The sequence below is a fragment of the Megalops cyprinoides genome, chromosome 3 (assembly GCF_013368585.1).
Source record: "Megalops cyprinoides isolate fMegCyp1 chromosome 3, fMegCyp1.pri, whole genome shotgun sequence".
In the NCBI taxonomy this organism is placed as follows: Eukaryota; Metazoa; Chordata; class Actinopteri; order Elopiformes; family Megalopidae; genus Megalops; species Megalops cyprinoides.
The window spans coordinates 3,162,852-3,187,835 of record NC_050585.1 but is presented as its reverse complement, the minus strand read 5'-3'; the positions used below and the strand labels follow the sequence as shown (position 1 = coordinate 3,187,835).

The window sequence follows — 24,984 nt, the reverse complement described above, 5'->3', positions numbered from 1 at the left end:
GTAATACTTAGGTGATCTCTGATAGAACTCCCAGCACTTCCCAGTACTCAGTAACAGACACGGAGGATTTAGCATGACCTCCTTGAATACTATACTAACAGTCCTCTTTTCTTTTTATTTTCTATGTTGCCTGGCCTCCTCCTCTCTGCATTTCACCAATCAAGGTGAGGGAACATTGATTGTGAAGTCTTTCACAGGCCTAGCATAGGCTGTGGGAGGTGTTGCCTCTGGGAATCACTGACTTGCTCATTTAACTTGCCCACATATAGGCCTTCAAAAGCAAATAAGTCATGTTTTTTTTTCAGGAGAAATACTATCTTATTCATGTTGGTTGTAGCTGGACTGTGTTTGTTAAGAAAATAAGTAATGTCTTAACTTGCAGTTAATTAAGTCAAAGCTAGAGAAGAAAACCCAGCAGTTTATATGTATTGATAGAGCACGGGCCTAAATGGTTTAAGAGTTATACATCTGGAATATACTGGTTTCTTTGTAATTTGTCTTGTTTAGCACTAATGGTGACAAAATGGCATCTTGTCTTACATATCAATTGTGCTCAATAGGATATCATTGGAATGCTGGAACAAATGGTGCCAGTTCATGCTGGCTATTCACAGTTGGATTAGGATAGTACGGGTAATTTGCTTCTCTTTGAAGTACACCCTCAGTGTATTTGACTTGGGTCTTTAGAGTCTCAGACTCTTTTGGGTCTCTGAGTATTCACACCAGAAATTTTAAAGGCAAGTTTTCAGTAAGTGCTATCTTTGCTACAGTTAAGGGTCTGTTAGTTTTGTAGTCTTCAAATTTTCATTTTTTGTGTATAGACAAAATACTTCATCCCGTTTCACACCGGTCATAGGACACAAGCTGACAGCAGATTGTCTTTCAGCCAGATGTGACACAACATGTACTGGAATCAACTGTGCCTCATTTTTTTAAAGAAACATTAAAATGGATTTGTTAGCCAATCTCAGTATTATATGAGAGTTTTTTATTCAATAATAGAGAAAAAACAGGCTACTGAAATTCTGTTTTCAGTTTAAACAAGGACATCCAGGATAGCTTTAGTAGAGCAGAAATGTTCTCAGACTTTGACAAGTACATGACCCAAAAAAGAGCAAGCATGGCTGGAGCTGATCAAAGGCAGGCATTTTAAAAGACACAGAGGCTGCTGGGCTGTAGTGGGGCTGTCTGCTGATCTTTTCTGAGTAGTGTTACATGATAGTACAGTGTATATCAGGCCAGAGTAAGGCAGGCCTTTTTTATTCCCAATTAATTAGGAGAGCAGAGCTGGAGACTGCTCAGACATGCTAGTTTGTACCAGCTTTCACATCGCCAAGGGGGAGAGCAGGGAGAGTGGACTCACACACAGAAGTGGGATTCATCCTGTCTGATCTTTAACCCCTTTACTGTTTGGCCTTTGAAGAGTAGAAATGTATGGTTAACCCCTGTAAAAAGGAATTGAGATAAACATGCATTATAATATGCGAGATAGGCCTAATATGTTAATGTAATTTGTAGTGTGCGCCAAAAAATATGGAGTGCACTTCAGATTATAATTATTAGCAACTTGCACATCCACATACATATTTCTACATTTTTCTTGTCAATCTTTCACATCAGTACCTAAAATGGAAATATAGATATGTACTGGCACTCTGTTGGGTTAGATGGTAATATTTTCATATTGACATAATCTGGCTACTAAAAAGGATACCACTGTTAATAAAGCCCCCACAGGTTTACAGATCTTTGTTCCACTATCCTATTTTTGACTGATTAATCAATGACATCTGTTTGTACGATATACTTTAAATAAATGATTAAATGTGGGAATATGAAAAGAAATGTAAATGTCAGTATTGCATACCAAACTTGAAAAAGAAATACATTGAATTCTGGAAAGCCTATTTACAGTTTATGTAACTCTGCAGTTCCAAGCACTGGAAACAGTATATTTCTGATCTGTGCAATACCTTTGTTAATTTTTTCCATACATATATTCTTAGACGTAAATGATGAAGAAAATATTCACTTGCTGAGGCATAAAGACATGAGGGCACCCATTTGATCGAGTTTTGTAGCACGATCTCTAAAAATTCATACATTTCAATTTTGTACTCTAACACAAATTTTACATTTTCATAAGGTTTGGGCCTCTGTCACTCTAGACTAAACCTCTGAACCATTGAATCCTCTAACTCCGTATAACTGCTGAAATCAATCTGTAACAAGAATACTGGACAGTGAATATTAATTAACAAAGTGTAACGTGAACCTGAATGTGGCAGCAGTTCAAGCAGACTGAGATTAACATGCTTCATAATAAAAATTCAGACAAACTTTTTTTTTGTTTTTGGATTAAAAACAAAATCATTACAGGTATTAGGGCTGCAACTAACGACTATTTTGATAGTCGAATAATCTATAGATTATTGAAACGAATAATCAACTATTCGGATTATAAAGCACACAATTACTCAATGGCTCTTATTTATCTATCGGCTTTTAAATTTAGCTTGAGGTTGGTCTAACTCAGTGAGGGCACTTGCTTGCTGGGGAGTACAAGTACTGCTTCCTTTGAAGAAAGCCATCCATGGAGATCCAACAAACCCATAACTCGTTCGAATTAAGACCTGATGTCATTGTGTATTTGTGCTATAACAGCGGTCCCCAACCTTTTCTGCACCATGGACCGGTTTCATATACACAATATTTTCCTGGACCGGCCGTCGGGGGCGGGGGCGGTCATGAAACGACTATAATATCGATTAGGCCTTTAAATTTAGTATAGCTGCTTTCTCATAACATTTTAGTTAAAGTAGGTCTAACGTGATGATATAAAAACATAAAGTGCATATTTTTCCCGGATGGCCCTATAATAAAAGCATAGCAACTCACCATGTCGCTGAATAAGTAGTAGCCCTGAGCTTGTTTCCATACAAACGGTTTCATCTAGGGGTGATGGGAGACAGTGACACCCGAAGTGTGTACCTGATGCCCAGTTTACTCCGTAATTTCATTTTTGTTGCTGTCATTGCAGAAAACCCCGCTTCGCAGAGCTAGGATGTTGGAAATGGAAGCAACGTTTTCAGTGCTTTTGTGGCTGTCTCAGGATATTCAGCCTTGATTTTAATTATTTTTTTATTTATGTCAGCTAGCTAGTACAAAGATTGCGGGCACCACAGCTCACGCAGACTGTAGTAGCCTAAGTGATGAACTTGCGGCGCGCGCGTTACTCAAGTTCAAAATCTGTAAACTGTTGTGGGCGCGTGACAGTGATATTGGAGTGGTGAGAAGAGGACCAACAGACTGCACCAAGTTCAATGTAATTACTGCACAAATAGCCTATAATTGTATATAATTATTATTATTATTACTTTAATATCATTAGGCTGTTTTATTTTACCGATCTAAAAATAAATTATTTATCAGTTTAATTATTTATCAATATTAAAACAATTGGGGTGGGGAAAAAAAATCTCTCTCTCTCTCTCTCGGAATGTGAACAGGATCGTTGTGAATAAGAGGTTATTATTTGCTACACTGTATGTTCAACGTCATTAATAATTTATTGATCAAGAGAAAATGTATTTCAAAATAGAAAAAGTTACAGCTTATAATGTGAAGTAACATGGCTTTTAACATTAACATTGGCTATGCTAGCTAGCTAACTAACTTAACGAGACGAGTCTTCATCATCCAGAGAGCCATATGCTCAAGCATAACTGATGTGCTCCCATGCCAGGCAAGGTCAGGTTTGCAAATGTTACCGTTCACAACCTTCTTGGCAGAGTTAACCCTTTCGTGCCTACGGTCACAGTGGTGTGATTAGCTGTTTAGCACGTATGCTAAAACCGGTGCGATTAGAAAACTAGATTTTCTAATAAATTAATTAAATTTAAATTCTAGCTAATTTTAGCTTTGAGGAAACAGCGATTTACCATTAAAAATATAGAAAATGCTAACTGAAAACTATGAGAAGCTTAATAACGCTAATGAAAACATAAACTATGTAACATAACATGCGCGCTACATAGCATAAAAAATAAGTTACGTACGAAAGGGTTAAGAGTGAAATGCTGCCACACTTTTGAGGTCTTTGGTCGTGAAGGTGTTGCCATCTGTCTTGTTCACTCCAGTAAAGCAGCGTATCTTAGGCTACATGTCTGAGCATTCCGAGTCAGCACGAAAAACACACAATGACGTCACCAACTAATCGACAATTAAATTTGTTGGCATCTAATTGGTCATCGATTTTAGTCGACTACGTCGATTATTCGTTGCACCCCTAACAGGCATAAATACTTACTAGAAGCTTAAGAAGATAAAATCACAAGACATTTCATAGGCGATGGCAGCCGGGGACAAGATGGACAGAATTTTCACACTTCTGATTTCCCTGTGAATTGTATGTGCCACTGCCATGGAAACAACTTTGAAATGATCATCCAACTCGCATCTTCGCTATTGAACATACTTACCCAGGACCATGGCTTTATACACCTCTCTCAAGCTTAAATACTTGAGGGACAGACAGACTGGCTTTAGTGTGAAGCCCTCTGAATCACGCAGTGCTTACGTTAATGCCTGTTTTTCAGTTTCAGCAGTGCTTTTTTAACTGTCTGGATTTTGTCTCAACAGCAGCTCAGCGTGTGTGTAACCAAAACGTGCCACATATCAGGCCATTGAACAGAAGTGTGAATCTCTGCCTGTCAATAACACACCAAAAAATAGCACCTCCCAAAAACCTCAGAATAAAGAGGCTTCCGGGATTTCACACAGATACATGGTATATCCTTTTAAACCCGCAAATGAAATAATGAGGCAGACACACAGCTTGGAAAAATATGTCTCGTAGTAATAAAAGACTTAGTCTGGTTAGGGTCTTTGAACTGGCCGGTTGCAGCTGATAAAAGAGAAGTGTGCTGATTTTTCGATGAATGACATCAAAGGAAAAGCGCTTTCACAGGAATCTGTCTGCTTGGCTCAGCTACAGCAAGGCTTTGGACACCGTGTGGTTCAGTTACCAATTTGTTTTATGAAATGCATTTTTTGAACTCTTTCACATTGTTCTAATTGAGATTATAGGCCCCAGATCTTAAATGCAAGTATTTACCAAAGGATAAAACCCAAAGTCCAGAGGTAAGTCACAGACTGTCATAGCACCAGACTATAAAATACTTTTGACTTGTAAGCATGAAGCTAAAAAGAGCACACAAATTATCTTTCTGATTTTCATATGCAAGAATTTGAAGCTCACCACAAGTTGATTTCAGTCATGTTATGTTCTTGGAATGTTGTGAAAAGTGATATGATATACAAAAATGTACTGAAATTGTTATTTGCAGGAAGTAAGGATATATGAATAGGGGTCTGAACTTTTGGTGAACAGGTCTTGTAGTCTGTACAGAGCTGATGTCATTATAACAAGGTAATTGACTGTGATTAAGATAAATAATTAAGTGATAAATTACATAAAACAAGATAATGGTTTTGGTGAAATCCCCCAACAAATTCTTGCATTATTTGAGTGGATTAGACTATTGAATTCTGACAAAAGGAAATTACTTATATCTTTTAGATTAACAAACACATTTAGCAATATCCATGCATAGAATTTAATTAGATATTATTCAGAAGGAACTTATTTTGCACACATTGCAATTTACTGTGTTCATTTACTCTAAGTAATAAGTAAAAAGCCCAAAATCACAAATTTCATATCACATCCTGTTAATGACAAACATATATGTTATTGTACATAATTGTGACTACTTCTGGATAAAATGAATAAATATGAGCACCATTCTGTGAATCAACATGCAGTTGTGCACAATTTGTAATGATTTTAATGACTAATTGAGATGATTCAGGTCTTGCAATGGGAAGATTGTTAATGAAAACAGGTGGCTGGTTGTATTGGCACCCTGCCTCTAGGGAGTTGGACTGCAGGCTATAAAACCCAGTCACTGCAAGTGTGGGGCCTATGACAAAGAAGCACACGGTGTGTGCGTGTGTTGTTCAGGTAGCAGGGGTCGGAGGACGTCGAGTTTATGTTCACCCCCACCCTAGACGGGGTCGTAACACAGTCTTTAATGCTTCTGCTCAAGAGTCCAGTGTTTATGCTTTCCTTCGATTTGATGTTCGTTGCCTGAAAAGCTGAACCTCTTAACTGTAAGAGTCATACACACCATGGTGTCATACACATTGATTCTTTGAGCTTGGAACTTGGAAAATGAGCAGTACAACACAGAATGTACCAGAGTTGGTTAGTTGGAGACAGGTAGCTTCACCAGGACTCCAGAGTCCCCCAGCTGAAACTTACAAAACTAACTCAGTGGCAGTTATCTCCCTCTGCAAACACAAATTATGTGTAACCCCAAGCTGTGTTTCTGTTTTCTTTTCTTTTTGTGCCCTTTTGAGCGTTTCCTGAGTGAATGCATCTGTGAAAAAACCCAGGTTATGACCTTTTCCCCACTCCCATCCATATTATAGTGTTTTTCATGCTGCTGACACATAGCACACATGCCAAACACAAGCTTGGGGGTACAGACCTCTGTCCAGGGGGTTATTTTTTCATATTTGCCATTGTCATGGTGTTCTGAAGCAAGATACATCAACATTAGTTCACTTTTGCAGCAAAAAACAAAAAAAACATCAAATTAATTGGTTCTGCAAATTGTAAAAATGAAAGTATACTGTATACACACATATGGTGTGCATTTGTGCTGGTTTGTGGTTGTGTGTTGGTGCGTACTTGTCTACGTGACTGATGTGAGGACAGTGAGCACTTGTGAGGGTTAATGTGGTTGTCAGAGATTTCTTGTGGCAGCTGTGTAGTTGGGGTACATTGTGGGGGATACATACAGCCTGAGTTTTGAAGAATAGTGTTGATATAAGGACATAATTCTGTATGCAGTGTTGCTTACATTCTCTAAATGGGGAGTTCTTCTTGCTAAAGGTGTAGCTTTTTTTTTGGTAAGACATCACGAGTTTTCAGATCAGTTTGATTACTGAACTGTGACTTGATTTTCTGAGGTCTGGACAGAAAGTGTCCCCACAGATAAATAATGGCCTTCGAGGTATTTTGGAGGAAGAATCGATAGCCCTGGCTAACCATAGTCATTAATGGTATCAGGAAGCAACACAGAGTTAATAGAGTGGCCCAGATTTTAGAGCATCCTCCCCCATCACTCCACCCTGGGATGTGTTTGGAAGGCCTAACTCAAATTATGACCACTGCAGTTAGCACGCAGTAACACATTCATTAAATGAGGCCAGTAAAAATGATACAGGATTTAATAATATGTGTGTTGGGACAGATGTTACAGAGCAAGCAAGCAGCTTGCATTATACAGCAACATCACTGAGAAATCAAATGTCATATGCTGTTCCTTCCCTCTGTGGAAGGTATACATATTGAAAGTGTCTCCATTTGTTTCACTAACTAAATAGACAAAATAATGTAATATATTTTAGTGCTTTGTTACCCAAATTCATGCTGTCTGACCTTCATACAACACCCAGAATCCATTGTCCCCTACAATGTATGAACTTTATTTGCAGATGTTTTCAGTCACTTAAGGGCATAGCCACAGACTCAATTACGTATGTAAGTTGCAGATAAATAATGCTCATAAAAACAGCTAAACTGGTTAAATGTGTTTTACTATGAGGAATTTGATTGTCCATCTTTGAAAATGGCCAGTCACATGCTGTCTGACAGGGATGATGCAATCAGATTTGCAGTACGCTCTGGTGTTTGGAGGCAAAGTAGGACTGAATGAGAAGACTTATGCTAGTGTTCAGTGTCAGCTAAAAAATGTCCTCATTTTGAGGAAAGCTAGCTCTACATGCTGTGAAGGCTCACGTGGACACATAAAAAATGGACTTGATGACAGAAAGTTCTGTCTCCAAGCTGTAAGATCAATAAAAAACATTGTATATGATTTTGTGTGAATCTCACTCTGTATGTGTGTTGTCACAATTCCAAAAATATTTGATATGCCCTAAATAACATAAACATAATCTGAATAGCATAGATAACCATCCCCATTCATTGTGCACTATATGGTGTATCTAGGAGGAAGGTACAGTGCTCACCATTGTTTCCTCATTTCCGCCAATGGGCTGGGTGTCAGGACATTTATCATGGCAGTAGTCCTGTGTTAAACATAAGCCCATGGAGCAACATCAGTGCCCTTCACTCATCCATGGCCTGGGCTTAGTGTGGATACGGCTGTGTGCAATTAATATGTCTGGCTTTGTAAGCTGTCAGCCTGGAAGCGCACAGAGGGCCATTAAGTGTGATTTATGATACACTGCAGACTGGTGTGACGGTTAGGGAGCTGGGTTTGTAAGCAGGGGGCTACAGGTTGGGTTCTGGGGTAGGACACTGTCATCATGCCCTGAAGCAAGGTACTTCACCTGAAGTGGCTCAGTGCATATCGAGCTGCATAAACTGGCAGAGTTTAAGTTGTAATGTACAGTATGTAGGTTGCCTTGGATAAGGGACTCCTTAGACTGACTCAGTAATGAGATGTAAGTCAAAACGCTAAGGACAGTAGTTCACCAACCATCTAAACTTTGAGGCAGCCAGAAGATCTTATTCAAAGAGACTACAGAGGACCACAGTTGGCAATGTGCACATTTCACTTGATGCCATTCCCAACACCCCCCAACATTGTACTTATAGCTGAATTATTCACCTCCACATGGGAAAAACGTTCTGGAATCCTTCCTCAGATAGAGATTGAGTAATTACATTTTTTTCATCAACATGAATATAAAATCATCTGTTCTTGAGAACCATCAGAGATGTGTTTCGTCAGCACTCAAAAAACTCGATTTATCCACATCCACCTTGTATTAGTTATCTGTCTGTGGGAAGCATTAAATTCTTAGAACTGTAAGATAGATAGAAAGCAGACCCCTTTGAAGGACTGCCACATTGTTTAGCAGCTGAGATTAAAACTGCGGTGAACCAAATGTGCCGTTCCACGACAATGTCTCTGTGCGGGTAAAAAACGATAAACTCATGCAGCCACGGCGATGCCACCCGCTTGCGTCTCCCGGAGATCAAAAGCCCCGCTTCCCCACCAGGGATGTTCTTCCCTCTTCCTCGATTCTTAGCATCAAAGCTGCCCGAATTAAGTTTAAGATTAAGGCACAAAGCACTCCTAATGCTGAATGCCAAGTAGTGCAAGGTTTTGAAAATTGCCGTGGGGGTGGGCGCATGTTATTTTAGTTCTCCCCGGGGGAAAATATGACAGGGTTTATTTAACCCCTCTCCCCCCTCTGCTGACTGTGCAGTGAAGCTGCCAGTCCTCATTTTCAGCGGCAGGTCAATTAACCCTAATTACGACTCAGTTACAGACCCTGTGGTGGGGTGCTCAGCATAGCCAGCTCTGCGGGGCATATAGTAAGCCTCGCAAATTAATCAGCCTCCCCTTACCTACAGTAGGTAAACTTTCCCAACACCTGCTTAATTAGCTCTTCTCCAATTGTCATTTCTCAGTTTATACTGTTCCAGGGAGGAGTTCCTGAAAGATTCTCCCAATCACAGGTGAAACACAGTTTTACAATAGGAGTAATTGTAGGGCACCACAGTTTGCAAAGTGTCTTTGGGAATTTACACTAGTGTAATTCAGTTTACATCACTGTACACACGCACTGCCTCATTGGCAGGAGGCAGCTGGAATTGATGAAAATTTTCAGTATGTCCAGCTAAACATTTACCCAGTGTTGTATTTTAGGTGCCTTTCCATAACGCTCATGTTGATGGCCTACATAGGGGGCATCTTATTTGGGCAGAGAGGGAGCATAGACTCTGGTTTGGTCAAACAGAATGCTTCCTGGGGGCTGAAAGACATAACTTCCATCTCAGAAGTGCTAATGACATGATGATATCGCACGCTTGTGGAGGAGGAGAACAATTGTCATCCATAATTGCTGTTTTGAAAAGGTAGCGCAATGACTATTAGCTATAATGAGACAAGTCATTGACCCTTAGTGAGAAGTGCTGCATCCATTATGGTTGAATGAACAAAGTAGGATGTCACTGTTCTCTCTGAGCAATTTCTCCTATTCAGTTTTTTTTTATCCATTTTAATTATTGTTGCACTGTAAATGAGAACTGAAGTTGAAGCACATTTTGGAAGTGATTAGCAGTCCTCTTCAGCAGTCACTCACTAGGCCAGTCAAACTACGAGCAGTCAAACAAGGGAAGGCATCTTGGGGGGGGTCCGGGCAAGACCTGTATCATGTTTGAAAGCCTTCAGTTGCTCCGCTACTTCAGTATTCCCCACCAGAACATCTGAGGGCGAGACAGAAGATTGATGTGCACTCAGACAGACTGATGTGTCATTTTTCATCAGCAGACATTTATTTCAGCCCCTGCCCTATCCACCGCCCCTCCCCCAAACCCCCAAACACTCAGTCTCCCACACATTCCTCAGCCCGAATGACTCCTTTCAACAGCAAACATCTAAAACTATGCCTCTGGCTGCTTTATCTCTGTGAAACTCCAATGTGGCGGAAAGCCTATCTGCAGGCATGTGAGAGGGAGCTTTTGGCTTCGCAGAGAGCCCTTATCTCAAGGTTGCTGATGCATCCAGACTCTGGCCCCCCAGGGCCTTGTGCTGGCTGCTCCACAGAGTGCACCAAGCGCATCTTCTGTGTGCAGGGAACATTTAGCGACGGGAAGATAAGGTCAGCGGCCTCCATTTCAGATCGCTGTAGGATTTGTTTGACCCCCCCCCCCCCCCCTCCCCCCGGTAAGACGTGCACTTGATTGCTGGTTAAACAGCAAATGTTGAAAAAGCAAAAACGCAAAACAAAAACACATAAAAAATCAAATAGTAGTTAAAAACACCACTGAAAAAATCATTTAACTCGATGCTCATCATTGCCATTTCAACATGATGTTCCCTGTTTCACTCAGAACTGCCCAGAGATATTAGGAGCATAAAAACAATTTTCAAGAGATGATTTTAAACCTCTTAGCTCCTCATCACTGAATCATTGTTTTTATTTAGTTTTTTATGTCTTCCAGTGGAGATTGCTTTGGATTTGGCCTGTCGGAGTATATTGACCAAAGGTATATTCAGTGAGACTGGGAAGAGGAAGATTTCTGATCATTTTGATAGGCTCTCAGAGTTACTGTCCTGTAATTGAAGCTTTACATTTCTTTTGAGCAGTACCTTGAGAGCCGTGTTGGATTTTCTTTTCTCTCATGCTGCACGTGATGGTTTTGAAGTTTCTGGATTGCAGGGAATATAACCTTTTGAAATTGCATCATTATGCATGATTTGCAGTGTAGCTAAATGTTCCCTAATAGAAAACCAAAATGATGTAAATGAAAACCAAAACATCCACCTTGATAATCTCATTTAGAAGCTTTACCCTTTCATCTGTTGGAATTTTTAAAAAGTGTAATAATACTTAATGACAGTCTTTCACAGTTCCCCATTGATTTCTCTCCATCTCTCATAGTTTAATTGTCCCTCAGTCTTCCTCTTTGATGCAATTAGTCAGGGATGAAATGATTTCAGAGTTTGGATGGAGCAAGGAGAACACACAAAAGTTGTATGTACAGCTGTTTTCATGCCTACGGCTGGAGCTTTATTGTGAAGAGCTTAATGGCAAAAAGTGAAAACAAAAATGCATTCAGACAACTCTGTAATGTACTTCACAACAGTCATGATGTTCTAGAGAGTACCCAAGGGTAGCAGATCTCATTTAGGGCATGTTGCTTGTTTATTCCTATAGAAGTGTAATGTAATTCATGCGGTATATGTAATGTAGCGCACTCCACTTTTAAGAATCGCATGCATTTAGGATACGTGGATTCTTTAGGCTGATTCTTAAAGTTCAAGGCAAAGTGAAGGATAAAATGGATGAATTTTCTTTAAACAATATTTTCTCTAAATTAATTGAGAAGTGTCCTTAAGCTAAAATCTTCAAACCTCAAACAAAATATTTTTGAATTGTTCAGTATTTTTGTGTAATCCTTTATGGATTAAAATAGAAATAACATAAATCAGGTTAGTTATTGTAATCACAAGAATAATTTGACTCACATTAATAATTTTTGAGTGTTTAAGTTGTTTTATTTTTTTAAAGCAATGTTGATAAAGGCATGATTCTGCCTAGCTTTTTCCCTTTTTTTCTTACCAAATAATCATGAATGCAAATTGAACGTGAAGCTCATCCCAACAGGATAACCTCTGCACCTGAGTGGGAGCACAGGGCAAGGCACATGCAATCAGCCGATACATAGGCAAGCCAGTACAACTGCTTTTCACACTCCAAGTCCCAGAGTCTGCTGCCAGGACAGTCACCTTTACTGGATGAGCCTCTTGGGAGCCCGTCGCTGCCCCAGTATTGTCTTTATACGGGGTTGATCCTTACATTAGTATTTCTTATAAGTGGAGTGGTGACTAAGCATCTAGAAAATAAGGGAAAATATATATATTCTAATGGTGCACCCACAGAGTTTATCAGGGTCTGCTCTGTCATTATGGCTGTAGTGCTGTTCATGCTGCTCCATGTCTGGCTTCTCCATGCTGTGCGATGACCTGCTTTTTTGTATTGTTTTTTCATGCTCGGATTTAGTGTCTAATTCAAGGTGACTGCAGGGCTGCTGTACCATGACTGAGCACAGAAAAAGCCTTGGGAAAAAAGTTGGTTCTCAGTAATTTGGCATTCTTGCTGAACATTTGGCATGCTTATGATGAGCCATTGTACTGCAGCACGACGAGACCATTACGAAGCTGGAACGAGAGTGGTGACATCCATCCGCCTGGCTTGACAGAAACAGTGTATGGCCAGACGCAGTTGGCAGAGACATCATTATGTGAACTTTTAAGGACACCGAACCTTCAATGGGTTCACCCCTTTCACCTCATTTGCCCTTTGTTCCCGCAGCCCTAATAACTTCTTTCCATCTGGGTAAAATTCACCCTGAGGGGCGCTTCTCTTGCCTGGTGGTGGTAACCTTGCACCGGCACCCCCTGCCGCCCACGGTCGGTTGCAGTTTTAGGGCTGTGTCGACATACACACCTGCTGCGGTCTGCTGTGTCAGAGGGCGGACTAGCTCGACAGCGAGGAGCATGTCTGAAATATTAAGTCAAAACAGCTGCTCTCTTTTACACTGATTTTGTTCTTTTGCCTTTTTTAATGTGGCCTGTCTCATTTACTGACAACCCTAAAATTAGACATGCATAATTTAAAATGGGATAGGTGAAAAACAGTAATTACCTTCTACTGTGGTTCATTACAGGAGGACATGGAATGCTGGCATTTCAGCCAACAGTCAAAATCCCTCTACAAACCAATAATACTTCACCTGCCTGTGGTGTCTCCTGCCATCCTCTACATGGAGCCAGATATACCAGCCCTTTAAATATGGCCCTACTCATTTGTATTTCTGAAGCTGCCTACTCTGTTGCTGGGTAGTGGTCATTTATGGTCAAGGTTACATTGCTTAAATTTCTGTACTTTTATTATAATCTGCCAGTGACTGGGGGTTAGAGGGCTGCTTAATGAACTTAATGAATAATAAAGGGGTAGTTTTAAAGTGGTATAAACATGATCTTTTATAACCATTTATAGTAGATGAGCTCATATTATTCTACAAGTAAGAATACTGCTACCCTCAGATGTCCCAAGAGTTAACACTGGACAGTGATAGGATAATTCTCCTCCATCATCTCACACACATGCACAACTACTTCCATCACTCTCAGGGGGAAACACTATCCCAGATAAAATGGTAGAGTCTGAAGCATATACTGTGAAACTGGAAGTGATCCTGCAGGTTTAGAGGTGTGCAGGGTACTATTGGTGAAGTAAGGGCACTCTCCTGGGCTAAATCGGACAGCAAGCAATGTTTACCCGTAATTAATGAAGATTACCAATTCAGATAAAGTGCGGTGCCAGTCCATTTAGCTCTGAGTGCTTCAGGGATAAAACTGAAATGCGCCATTTGAATGCATTAGGTTTAGCATATTTTAGAATCTTATTGCGCATAACTTGCCAGCCTTTTCAAAACACGGGAAAGATCTGCGTGTCTGGCACAGGCATTTGGGGAAGCTACTGGAAAGACCCCACCCACCCTCGTGTCCTTATCTTACCCAGGTGTGAATTTGTGTTATAATCTGTCAAAAACAAGCCAATGCTAACATACAAGAAAGCTTTCCTGCACTTTGATCAGCACATCACATCCTGTCTGCTGTGGCATTTTAAGCAGTTTATTCCCCCGAAGATACTGGGAAAAATAAACTGTCACAAACACACTATTTCAGTTGATGCATTATTTCAAGAGCACCAGTGGAAGTTAATAGCAAACTGTTGACACACATAATTGATAAGGAACAGCTGAAAAAATCCAGGACACGTGCATTTCCTCCACCCTCCCACTGAAAGTCACCTTGTCCATCTTGCTTCTCTCTCCAGTGCTGTGATGTTTTGATGTCTCTACCCTGAATACAATTAACACATGCTACTTTCAATTTCCTAATGGGTCTTGACAAAATGTCTCCAGTGTTCAGCGATGCCCAAAATAAATTAAAAAAATTTATGTGCAATTGTAATCATGGTAGGTGCCAGCCACTCCCGTATGGGGCCATTAAACTTGTAGTCGCCTGAAAGAGGAGGGTATATTATAATGGCACATGCATTGACTAATTAGGAAATGAGCCTCCCACCCCACCACCACCACCACCCAAAGTTTGTTGAAACCTCATGCAATAATGTTCACTGAATGATGTTTGACGTCATCGATATAATTAAAATATTCCCGTCTTTCTTATTGAACTAAAAAGAAAAAAAAGAAAGCCATTTTGTGTCTGCAGCTGCTGGGTTGCCAGTTGAAATGGTTCTAGAGCCATGATGTATAGCTGGGAGCTCAGTAATCTCGGTGAATCTGCATTTTTACAACAGTCCTGTTTCCATTCGCACCTAAAGATTAATGCGCACTCTCAGATGGGAAGACTTCACATCCCATATAAATGGAACAAAACAGAAGATATATATGATCCAGCGATGTCTCATGCAGATTCCACCGCTTGTGTAACAGAATATCATCATATTCGTATGGTACATAGAAAACCATTGGGAAAAACCATGTGGCAAATGACAATTTTTTGTGACAGGCATTTCATATGGTATGGCAAATCATATTCACAATATTGCTATGTAAATTAGAAGGCTGATCTGTGTTCAATTTGTGTTGAAGGCTATGTCATTGACAAATAGATTTTACAATTAAGAATATATTACATTGCAGGTAGTGAAACATTGTTTTTAAAGTAGCCATTTAGTTCTAATTTAGCTCAGCAACAAATCATTATAAGGAACTTAAACTTATAAAATGCTTTTTTCTTATAAGACATGTTTCCATTGATTGCCCAGGGTGTCATCAGCTGAAGTAACTTGGAAACCACAGTAACAAACATCTTCCCTATTACTACGTGTTGATTTGCAGATGAGTGTGGCCAGGTCTTAAGTTTGACTTCCATGTGAATGAGGAAAGACCAAGAACACAGCCAATGACATCACTCATTGAAGACCTGATTTAAGAACAGTTTAAAGTGTGTTTAACTGCCAAGTAGCTGGGCGGACTGCTCTGCGTGTGGTCAGCTTCTTCCAGTGACACTACATGCAAGTCAGTGAATCACTGATCAGTGGTAGAGCTGGGAAATATTGTGTTTTTGACCCCCCAACCTCACACACACACAGACACACCCCACCAGCCCCCACAGTGAGCCAGACGTCCCCTGTGACGCATATTTTGTAATGTGTCCAGCAGTCAGAAGTCCCAATAAACACTGTAGTTATCTTTCATTAAAATGGAAAATTAAAACTGAACCACTTCATGCACAGGGATTTTGTTTGGCCTGCTTGCCAAGAATCTGCTGGGGAGGAAATGAAGTGCCTCTGAAAAGGGAGAGCTGTCTGGAATTTGTTTTGCAATTAAACCTATCGATTTGCCTCCTGTTTCTGTTATTTGTTTGCTCTTGATTTGTGCTCTCAGGGAGAACACAACCGGTCAATGTCATATGAGACCCAGAATTTTTGCTGTATTCACCCATAAGATCAAAACTGCATTATCTGTGTTTTTGCCCTGTAGGATTTCAGAACTTCAGCATTGTTTACTGACACTAATATGTGCACAGAGTTGTGGTGGTGTTTTACCCTAATGGTGTTTCTTTTGGTGCAGAAAAAGGAGTAACTGTGATACATGCAACATAAAACACAAAAAGACTGCACAAAGCAAGTGGCTTGTCATAGGTTGTTGGAATAGCTCTCTTTAGAGGAATCTCCAGATGACATGCTTACAACACTTGGATTTTTTGGGAATATGTTCCTGTTGATCCGACAGATTTTGTGTGGATTTTGGTAAATCTTTGCCATGCAGATGACTTCTGAATCATTGTTTGAATGTCTAGTCATTAAATTAAGTACTCAAGAAAGTGTCATCAGTTTTGGAGCCTGGCATCAGCAGCCAGTAAATGATGTAAATGGAGAAAGCAATTTAACGGTAAACTACTCCTGTTTGCCAAAAATTCTCACCTAATTAAACTTGATTTTTTGGGGTTTTTTGGGGGAGGGAGGGGTTAATCTCCTATAAAGCTTTTAGCCTTTTCCATACCACAAAAAAATCAACAAAGTAAAGGCTGCGTAACTTTTTTCATTACTTTGACAAGCATCAGAAAGTGTTGTGTAAGCAATATCAGTCGACTCCCATTCTTGCGGGCTGCAGATTTGTCATTAATGCCTCAGCCTTGATGGCTTTTTTGTTCCATACAAAAGGCTACAAGGACTCACCAGGGCCTGTACATGGAAAGTGGGCTGCTGAGTGTCACGGCCGAGCTCCAAAGCTTTAGAGCATCAGGGCTGAAAGCACCATGGTGAAAACCTGAGCGCCAGCAAATACAGCAGTTTCAGCTCTTGGTAGCTTTAGAAAATACTGCAAATTGTTAGTTATAAGAAATAAGCACTCTTGAAGGGAACAAATTCAGTCTGACCTCTGTAACACTTCATCTGTGTCTGAGTGACACCTATCCCATACGAAAAACATTTATAGAGAATATATTTTAGAGAACATGTTTTTTAGAGAATTTATTTTTTTAGGTCAGTCATGTTGAAAATATGTAAATCATTGTCATATTGATGTATATATTGCAATATATTTCTGCTTTCCATCAATATATTTTAAATATATTTAAATGTATTTGCAGTATATTCCTGAGCACAACAACAGATTCATTATGTTATGTTTCATTTTTGTGTTCATTAAGAGTTTCTTTTTTCCCACAATTACATTTTATAACAAGCTTGCCAGTGGTTGAAATTAACTAAGAAGTATCATGTGAGCGTCATTGAAAAATGTCGTTAATAAATGCTCTCCTCCAGCCTTAAGGACAGAGTGTGTTTGGTGGTTTGGTGACACGAGGCGGAGGCAGCTCAGCAGACTTGTCTCAGGCTGTGAGTGGTGCAGGAACATCCTTTTCTGCACGCCGTGTCTGCACAGGTTCACAGCCTTCTGATGGATATACCTCAGTTTTAACAATAACAAATGGCCCTTGACACACGTTCTGCAGCTCTCACCAGTGGCAGACTAGCTTTTAGAATATGAGAACATTTAAAGGCTAAGGAAGCAGGGCTGAGCTTCTGAATCACCTCACTTTGATAGATTTAGTCAGGCGGACTCAACATTTGCTTTGATTACGTTGGGATTGATACATGAAACCATGTGTAATCGTATTAATTTGGTAAATTAATTTAATTTCATATCCAAGAGCTCAATGATTTGGCACATTAGCCATCTGCACCAAGATTTATATCTGGACAGTATAGTGTGGGCAGATTTTTTTTTAAGGCTCTTCAGTCCTTGCTATGAAAGAGTTGTTTCTACTTGTCTTTTCTCTCTTCCCCTCTCTTTTTTAGTTGCGGTTTGATTTCCTTTAATTTAGCCAGTAGTGCATAATGGAAAAAACACCAGCTGTTTCATTAAGATAGAATTTAAATCTCCTCTCTGCCACTCAGTTTAGTTGATGCAGAAAGATGAAATGCATTAGGTGCATCTCAAGAAGCTAATTTAGTTTGATTTATGGCTTTGCACTTTGCTGCTGCACATGGAGACAGAGAGAGAGAGCCTCACCATTGCTTGTGAACAGGTGGCTTTCTCTGAACTCTCTCAAAGGCTGAGGGTTAGGGTACTGGTGGGCCATCGTTGTAATGGAAGACCTCTGGGTGGTCGTGAGTGGAAATTAAGTTTACGAGAGGCTTATAATTTGTGATCTTTTAGATAGCATAGAGCACCAGTCAGAGAGGCAGCTCGTCTGGCACCAGGTCTCCCAGTAAGTGGTTATGACAGCACTACAGGTTTCCATGGCTACGGGTTGCTCCACTGCATTGCACAGCGATTCACCTCCCTCCATCCCTCTCCTCGCTCCCCCCATCTAGTGCTGTCTGTACCTTTCAGTAGGAGCAGGAGGTGCTAGACCAGTGATGGAAGCAGGAATTTAGGTTCTTAGGTGCAATGAGCACCACCTCTGCCTATAGAGAGCTCAGGTAGTACTGACTTATAACACAAGTCTATTGTACTCTAATCAATTACTTATTCTATTGGCATAATTAATAGAAAATTTGGATTAATGCAATGCATTGTCTAGCATTTCAGTTTGCATTGTGGTTGGGGTTGCATTACTGTAGACACTTCTGCCAGGTGCTCTTGTTTCTTCTGAACCTTACAAAGTTTTCACAATGATTCAGCATACTTGACTGTACTGGCATACTTTCACTCCAGATTGGACCAAGGCCTGAAACCAGTCAGCACTTGTCCATAGCTTTGACTCACAATTGAATGCATACATCACTTAAACAAATCGCAGTTTGGCCAAATTAATCACAAAATTTTTTTGTGCAAAAGAATTGCATGTGGATTGAAATAAATGTTACACTTGTATTGTTTGGCTAATTAAAGACAAATGATGAATGAATGATGAATCCAGGCCTAACATGCATTAATTTGTTGTCATTTGTGTGTCATCTGCATATGTGAAATGTTTATTTTTAGAGCAAATAAAAATAATTGGCCTGTAAGAACTGTGATACTGCAGTTATTTTCACTGCAGTATTATCACATCATGGGAGTGTTGTGGTTTGTGCAGTGAATGATCTGTTTTACAAGGTTTGCATTTTATTGTGGGCTTTTTTAAGTACACAGTTTCAAGGTCAAGGTCAAGGTCAATAAATACCACAGACATTGTAATGTACTATAGGGACGCCTATATGAAAAAATGAGGGATGTAACCCACTTTAGTGGCTTGCTTGATTTGCAATTCCTTCCATGTCCTGTAAACAGAATGGCGCTGTTGTGGATGTATTTAGATATTATTAGTCAGCAGCAGACGTTCAAATGTTCAGTGCAAGAATGAGTTCATAAAAATAGTATTCTGTTGGTGTTTTCCATGCAGGCATTTTCTAAGGGCACTGAACAAACAAAGTTCACTTGCTGTGATTTGCATTTTAGGCCACTTTCAAACATTTTATGCTTTTCAATAAGTTCACTTTGTTTCAGACTCAAAAAAATTCAGTGCAGTTCAATACAATTTGATGCATCAATCCATCACAGTATTGTTTCCATCCCTATGGAGTAAGATAGGAGTGAAAAGCATTAGTGTATTTCTGGTTGGTTTTGTTGTGGAGAGCAGGTGGGGGCTGGGAAGGAGGGGGGCTGGTTTTTACAATGGATAGAATGGCCTTAATTCTCAGAATTTTAACTCGACTGAGACTGAAGCTGAATCACGTTTAAATTGTAGTCCTCAGTCATTGTTTCCCCCATTTTATGGTGAAGGTGTGTGCAGAGTGGAAAAGGTGATTTCTGTTTTTAAATCTGCCAAAAAGAAGAGAGGAGAACCTGTGGCAAGGGCATTATCTACAAACAAAAAAGGGAAAACAAAGTTGTGTCTTTCGGGATTTGTATGGCCTTATCTTTCTGCCCATTCAGCAGAACGCTAAGAAGATCTGTCAAGAGGAAGAAAATGGAGACCTAATCAGTTACATTTGGGGCTGGAAGGGGGTGGTTTCAGACTCATTTGGAAAGACATGCTTTGCCGGCACTGAGTAATTAACACCCTGCTCAGCATAGCCCATCAGCTCCGCTGCGTGTGCTTTCTCCAGCCATTTCTCTGACTTGCTGTAAAGAACATCAACCTAAACAGCACAGATCCAGGGAAAAGCATTGAGCGGCTTTCAACTGGAATTTTACAACCAGTGCTTGTCATTGCCTTTGTTTTCAACATTTTTCCTCATTTACTGTATTGTTTGAAATCAAATCTAATTTCAATATGTTATGTTGACATTAAATGCTGAAGCAAATGTTGACGCGATGGTGAGAAGATTTTGAAATGAATGAATGGGGTGTAGTATGATTAGATGGTGTGACCAGTAGCCCTTCAAATCATTCAGAAAGTGCCAGAAGGTGTTTTTGTAGGCTGTGTATTTTGTGGACGGTTCTTGTGTTGTTAATGGGTTAAAATGAGGCCCACCATTTAGAATATGTACACGCCTGACTGACCGTAGAATCCATGCATATCCTGCCAGCCTCAGTCAACAAATATAAGGCTCCATAAAAACAAAACGACATCCAGAAGAACTCAGAAGACAAGGCAGTGTGTAGAACAAGTGGGTGATGAAGTTGGTCACCTCAGAAGAATAAATTAAAAGCACTTAACACACTGTCAATAATGCTTTCTCCCTGATATCTTCTGTCCAGTTCAGAAGACAGTCCATTTGGAATGAGGACGAATAACCTTTAGCTGTAATTGTTAGCTGTAAAAAGCTTATTTCACCGTCCCCTCTGCACTTTATTAATTAAACTCAGACATATATGCAAAGTTCATATCCTATATCCTAGATGCTTTGTTTCGCTTTCAGTAGTCTGTCCTTTTTCAGAAAAAACCTTTATTAAATATTCATATAAAAACTAACACACTATTTTTAGTTTTGTCTCTTGGTGTTGAAGCCACTGCTGGAGTATGTGCTGTGTTCGTGAGAGCGTACATGACAGCAGTTTGAGACACTCGCTTCCTTTTTCTTTTCCAGCCTCCCTGCAAGTGGAAATCACCCCGAAACAGGGGGAGATCAGCATGGGGGAGTCCAAGTTCTTTCTCTGCTCAGGTACGTGTTGCATCATTACTGCACTCATTTAAACCTTTTAATACAGTCTTTTATGTGTCACATATAAGATAATTTTTTGTTTCATTTAAATTACTGTGTTGTTTTGAGTTTTTTTGGCTGTTCTTTCAAAGGTGTGGAGCTAAAGGTAAATAATCCCTCAGTGCCACCTGTGAATAATCTTCCCCTGTGGGTCTGGGGGGGGTGTTGCTCCTGCACATGATTTCAGACACAGACCACACAAGCATTTTTTAATCAGTAGTCTATGATCAGTCTGCTACATATTCGGAAGCCATTGGAAAACGGTCAACCTCGGTCTGTACTGAAAATGTCAAAGTCGCAAGACATAACATTTTACCACAGAGGCCGGAAGGAAAAATTGCTATTACCATGCTGTAGAGGCAAGACCTTTAAACTGGCCACAGATCCCTCTAGTTTATTGTTGTAGTTACAAAAGAAATGCTGGCCCTAAATCACCCTGACTGCAAAAAAGCAGAAGTCAGTTTTAAAAATAAAAAGAGAAGTATATGTAAAACAATGTGCATTATGTGAAAATGGTAATAATGTCCTGATGCGATCTCAAAGATCGGTATTGGGGCCGATCAAGGCATTTTTTAACTGATTGGTATAGGCTTTATTGAGCACCAACCTAAGCCCGATCCTTTGTTTTATATCAGCTGTCACACAGGGGTCATAAATGGAGAGCACAATTTGTGGCAGGACGTGGCTAAAATGTCTGCAGTGTGGAAATATTTTAAATTGGAAAACGAAAGCAGTCCAACAGCCACTTGTAATGTCTGCAATGCGAGCATTTTGCGAGGCGGTAGTAACAGAGCTGTGTTCAATAGAGGAGAGCGGGGCACAGCACACAACACATTTCAGTTTTTGCGAAATAATTTTAAAAATATTTACGTTGGAATAATCATGTTTTTATACAAGCAACATATACATCTCTGCTACAAAAGAACACTTGAACTTTGTTTCTAGCACCTACCATCCATATACAATTCTACCAACGGTGTGTGGTGTTACAACTTACCCCATGGGTGGGATTAATTGTAACAGACAGGGTTACTTGTAACACTTGCTAGAAAAGCCTGATTAATTAGTGCAAACAAAGTTAATTCAATATAATTGTATGTTGTATGAAACAAATATATTTTCCAACCATACTGCATTATTATCTATCTATATGACAGACAGACAGATCAATCGATAGATACACACACACACACACACACACACACACACACACACACACGTCAAATTATATATGAATACTGACATGACACTGTGTGTCAAACAATGTATTTTTGTCCACAAGGTAGGACAGCAAATAAAAAACATCACAGGTCTGCAAAATATGGAACATTGGTTCCGAATGACTACAGCTTTACCAACTGTTAATGTCAATTTCATTAATACACATATTTAAAACCGAAATACTAACATCTGAAAGATACTAATAAAGCAGAAGAAAATTCATGTTTTCAGATGTTTTCTCTTTTTCCTTTTTAAATCTGTGTAAACATATGGAACAAAAAGACAAAATTTACCTGTGCACTGGCAACACTGTAAAATTGGCTGACCAATGTTTCTAACAATACAACAAACAGGTCAGCACAGTTCTACTCTACATCATTTGGTTTGTTTACTTTGCTATTTTGTAAAAAAAAAAAATGGATGCAGGCAGTTTTTTTCTTAATCCATTGCAGAGCTATTCAGTTGTCAAGCATATATATTGGATTGATTTTAATAACTTTAATGTACTTGAAGTGTGCACTGTGCAGCTGTATTATCTAGGAAAATACAAGTATCGAAACTGGACTCGGTATCAGCAGATAGTCAATATTAAATGACTCGGATCGGGGGCAAAAAAACTTGATCAGGACATCCCTAGAAGATGGCCATAATCCTTCAGTCCTGATGCAGGGCCTTTTCCCTCTTAGTGCTATGGAACATGAGCACACCTGAGAACATGCCTTGCTTTGCTAGAGAGGTGTTCCAGTTGATGTGCATCAATAATACATGATACTGCATAGCTATATCCCAAACAGCCAGATTACTCATAAATAAATTATGTGGTCCCACTCACTTTTTAAAATCGTCAAGATTCTTATGTATACTGTATACTGTCCATATTCTGTAAATAAATAATTGTTGTCGTCTTTCATGTTTGCAATGTCTGCCTCTCAATCAGTTTAAATAAATGCAGACCATGAGTACATCTACTAAGGTTAAATAAGATGACAAAAATAATGTAAGTTGACAGAAACTTGAATTGGTTTTCAGAATTCTTTTATCACAGGCTTGTATACTATAATTGTAATTTTAATATAATTGTAAATTAAAACCTCAAATGTATCAGTGGGACTGTCTTTTCTATTACCAGCAGTAGTCTAAAGAGGGCAACAATGCTAAACATACTGGTCAAAGAAAAAAAAAAAAAGCTGTTGTTTTCAAAGTGAATCATTTATCACAGCTAGCGAGTTCCAGTTATTTAAAAGCGTTGATACTTGAAATTGCCAAGTTGGATTTATAGGAAACCTCAATGATGAATGTGTTTTATCTAATATTGAAACACTGCTTTTAATGTATTATGAATGTGGAGGTACATGCACCTAAAATATTGCGAACAATATTGCCTCATGCCCTTCCCAGAAACATCAAAGGGTTAGATGTGACAGATCATCAAAGTTATTTCATTTATTTTTACAGGAGGTACAAATGGTATCAGGTAGAATAAAATTATATCATATATCGTACATGGTTTGAAATTACTGGGCAATTGGTGTCTCTGTTATTATTGTACATTTGGTGTCTTTGGCAGTATATTATCCAAACAAAAATATACATTTGGTGTACATTTCAGTAGTGTTTTTTCTATTGCTGTTTTTATAACTAGGTACATCTATGGGTATGAAAGTGTTGACAGAGGTTACCTCACTTCACTCACCTCTGATATGCTGTAGCTAACTGAATGATGCACAGCAGCCATTTTGGAACAGAACACACACCACCACTTTATGGTAGAGAGATCATTTATCCAGTTTATACAATTATATGTCTAAGATGAACCCCTTTGCCACGTACTGTTGGCCACAGAGAGTTAGGTTCAAGAACTCACTATAATTCATCTGGAGTGGCACCATCTACAGTACATTGTCCCCTTCAATGGACTGGAGGCATTGGGTTTCCCTGGGAGAAGAGGGAAGAAGGCCTCTGTAACACACCAACATCATCTCTGTTAGAACTCTGGTTTTGAGCAGGAAGTTCTTGTCTGGATCCCATGATAGGGTAAAAGGTACTTGGCTGTGGCAGTCTCCATACATATAATTCACGAAGTGTAAAAGTGGATTTATATATCCACTTCATGCATTGGCACTATATTAAAATATCTGGCTGCCGCATGTATTACACTGTCTTGCCTGCTCCACTCTTTGTTCTCAGCGGATGTTGATGCCAAGGACATTGATTGGTTTGCCCCAAATGGCGATAAGATTCTGCCAAACGGACAAGACATCATTGTCACCCGCAATGACGAGATGTCCTCCACACTCACCATCTATAATGCTGATGTCGACCAAGCTGGCACCTACAAGTGTGTGGCCAAGAATGGTGACAAAGAGGCTCAGGCCACTGTCAACGTAAAAATTTTCCGTAAGTACTCGTTCTATGATGGTGGTTTACAGTGATGAGTTGCATTTATATACATCCCTTTCAAGAAGAAGGAGGTTGAGGCTGATTGTCTGTCTCCTGTTATTATTGTTAATCTGGTTATATCTTTTTAAGAGTCTG

General features: G+C 39.6%; 1 protein-coding gene across 8 annotated transcripts in view; it reads left to right on the top strand.

Moving 5' to 3' along the window:
- Nucleotides 1-24,984, top strand: part of ncam1a (neural cell adhesion molecule 1a) — a 259,248-nt gene that overhangs the window by 157,272 nt on the left and 76,992 nt on the right. For all 8 annotated transcript variants that reach the window (XM_036525000.1, XM_036524999.1, XM_036524998.1 and 5 more), the window contains exons 2-3: nucleotides 21,115-21,189; nucleotides 24,637-24,846. In XM_036525000.1, the coding sequence (XP_036380893.1) occupies nucleotides 21,115-21,189; nucleotides 24,637-24,846 (285 nt within the window). The remainder of the gene's footprint in view (nucleotides 1-21,114; nucleotides 21,190-24,636; nucleotides 24,847-24,984) is intronic.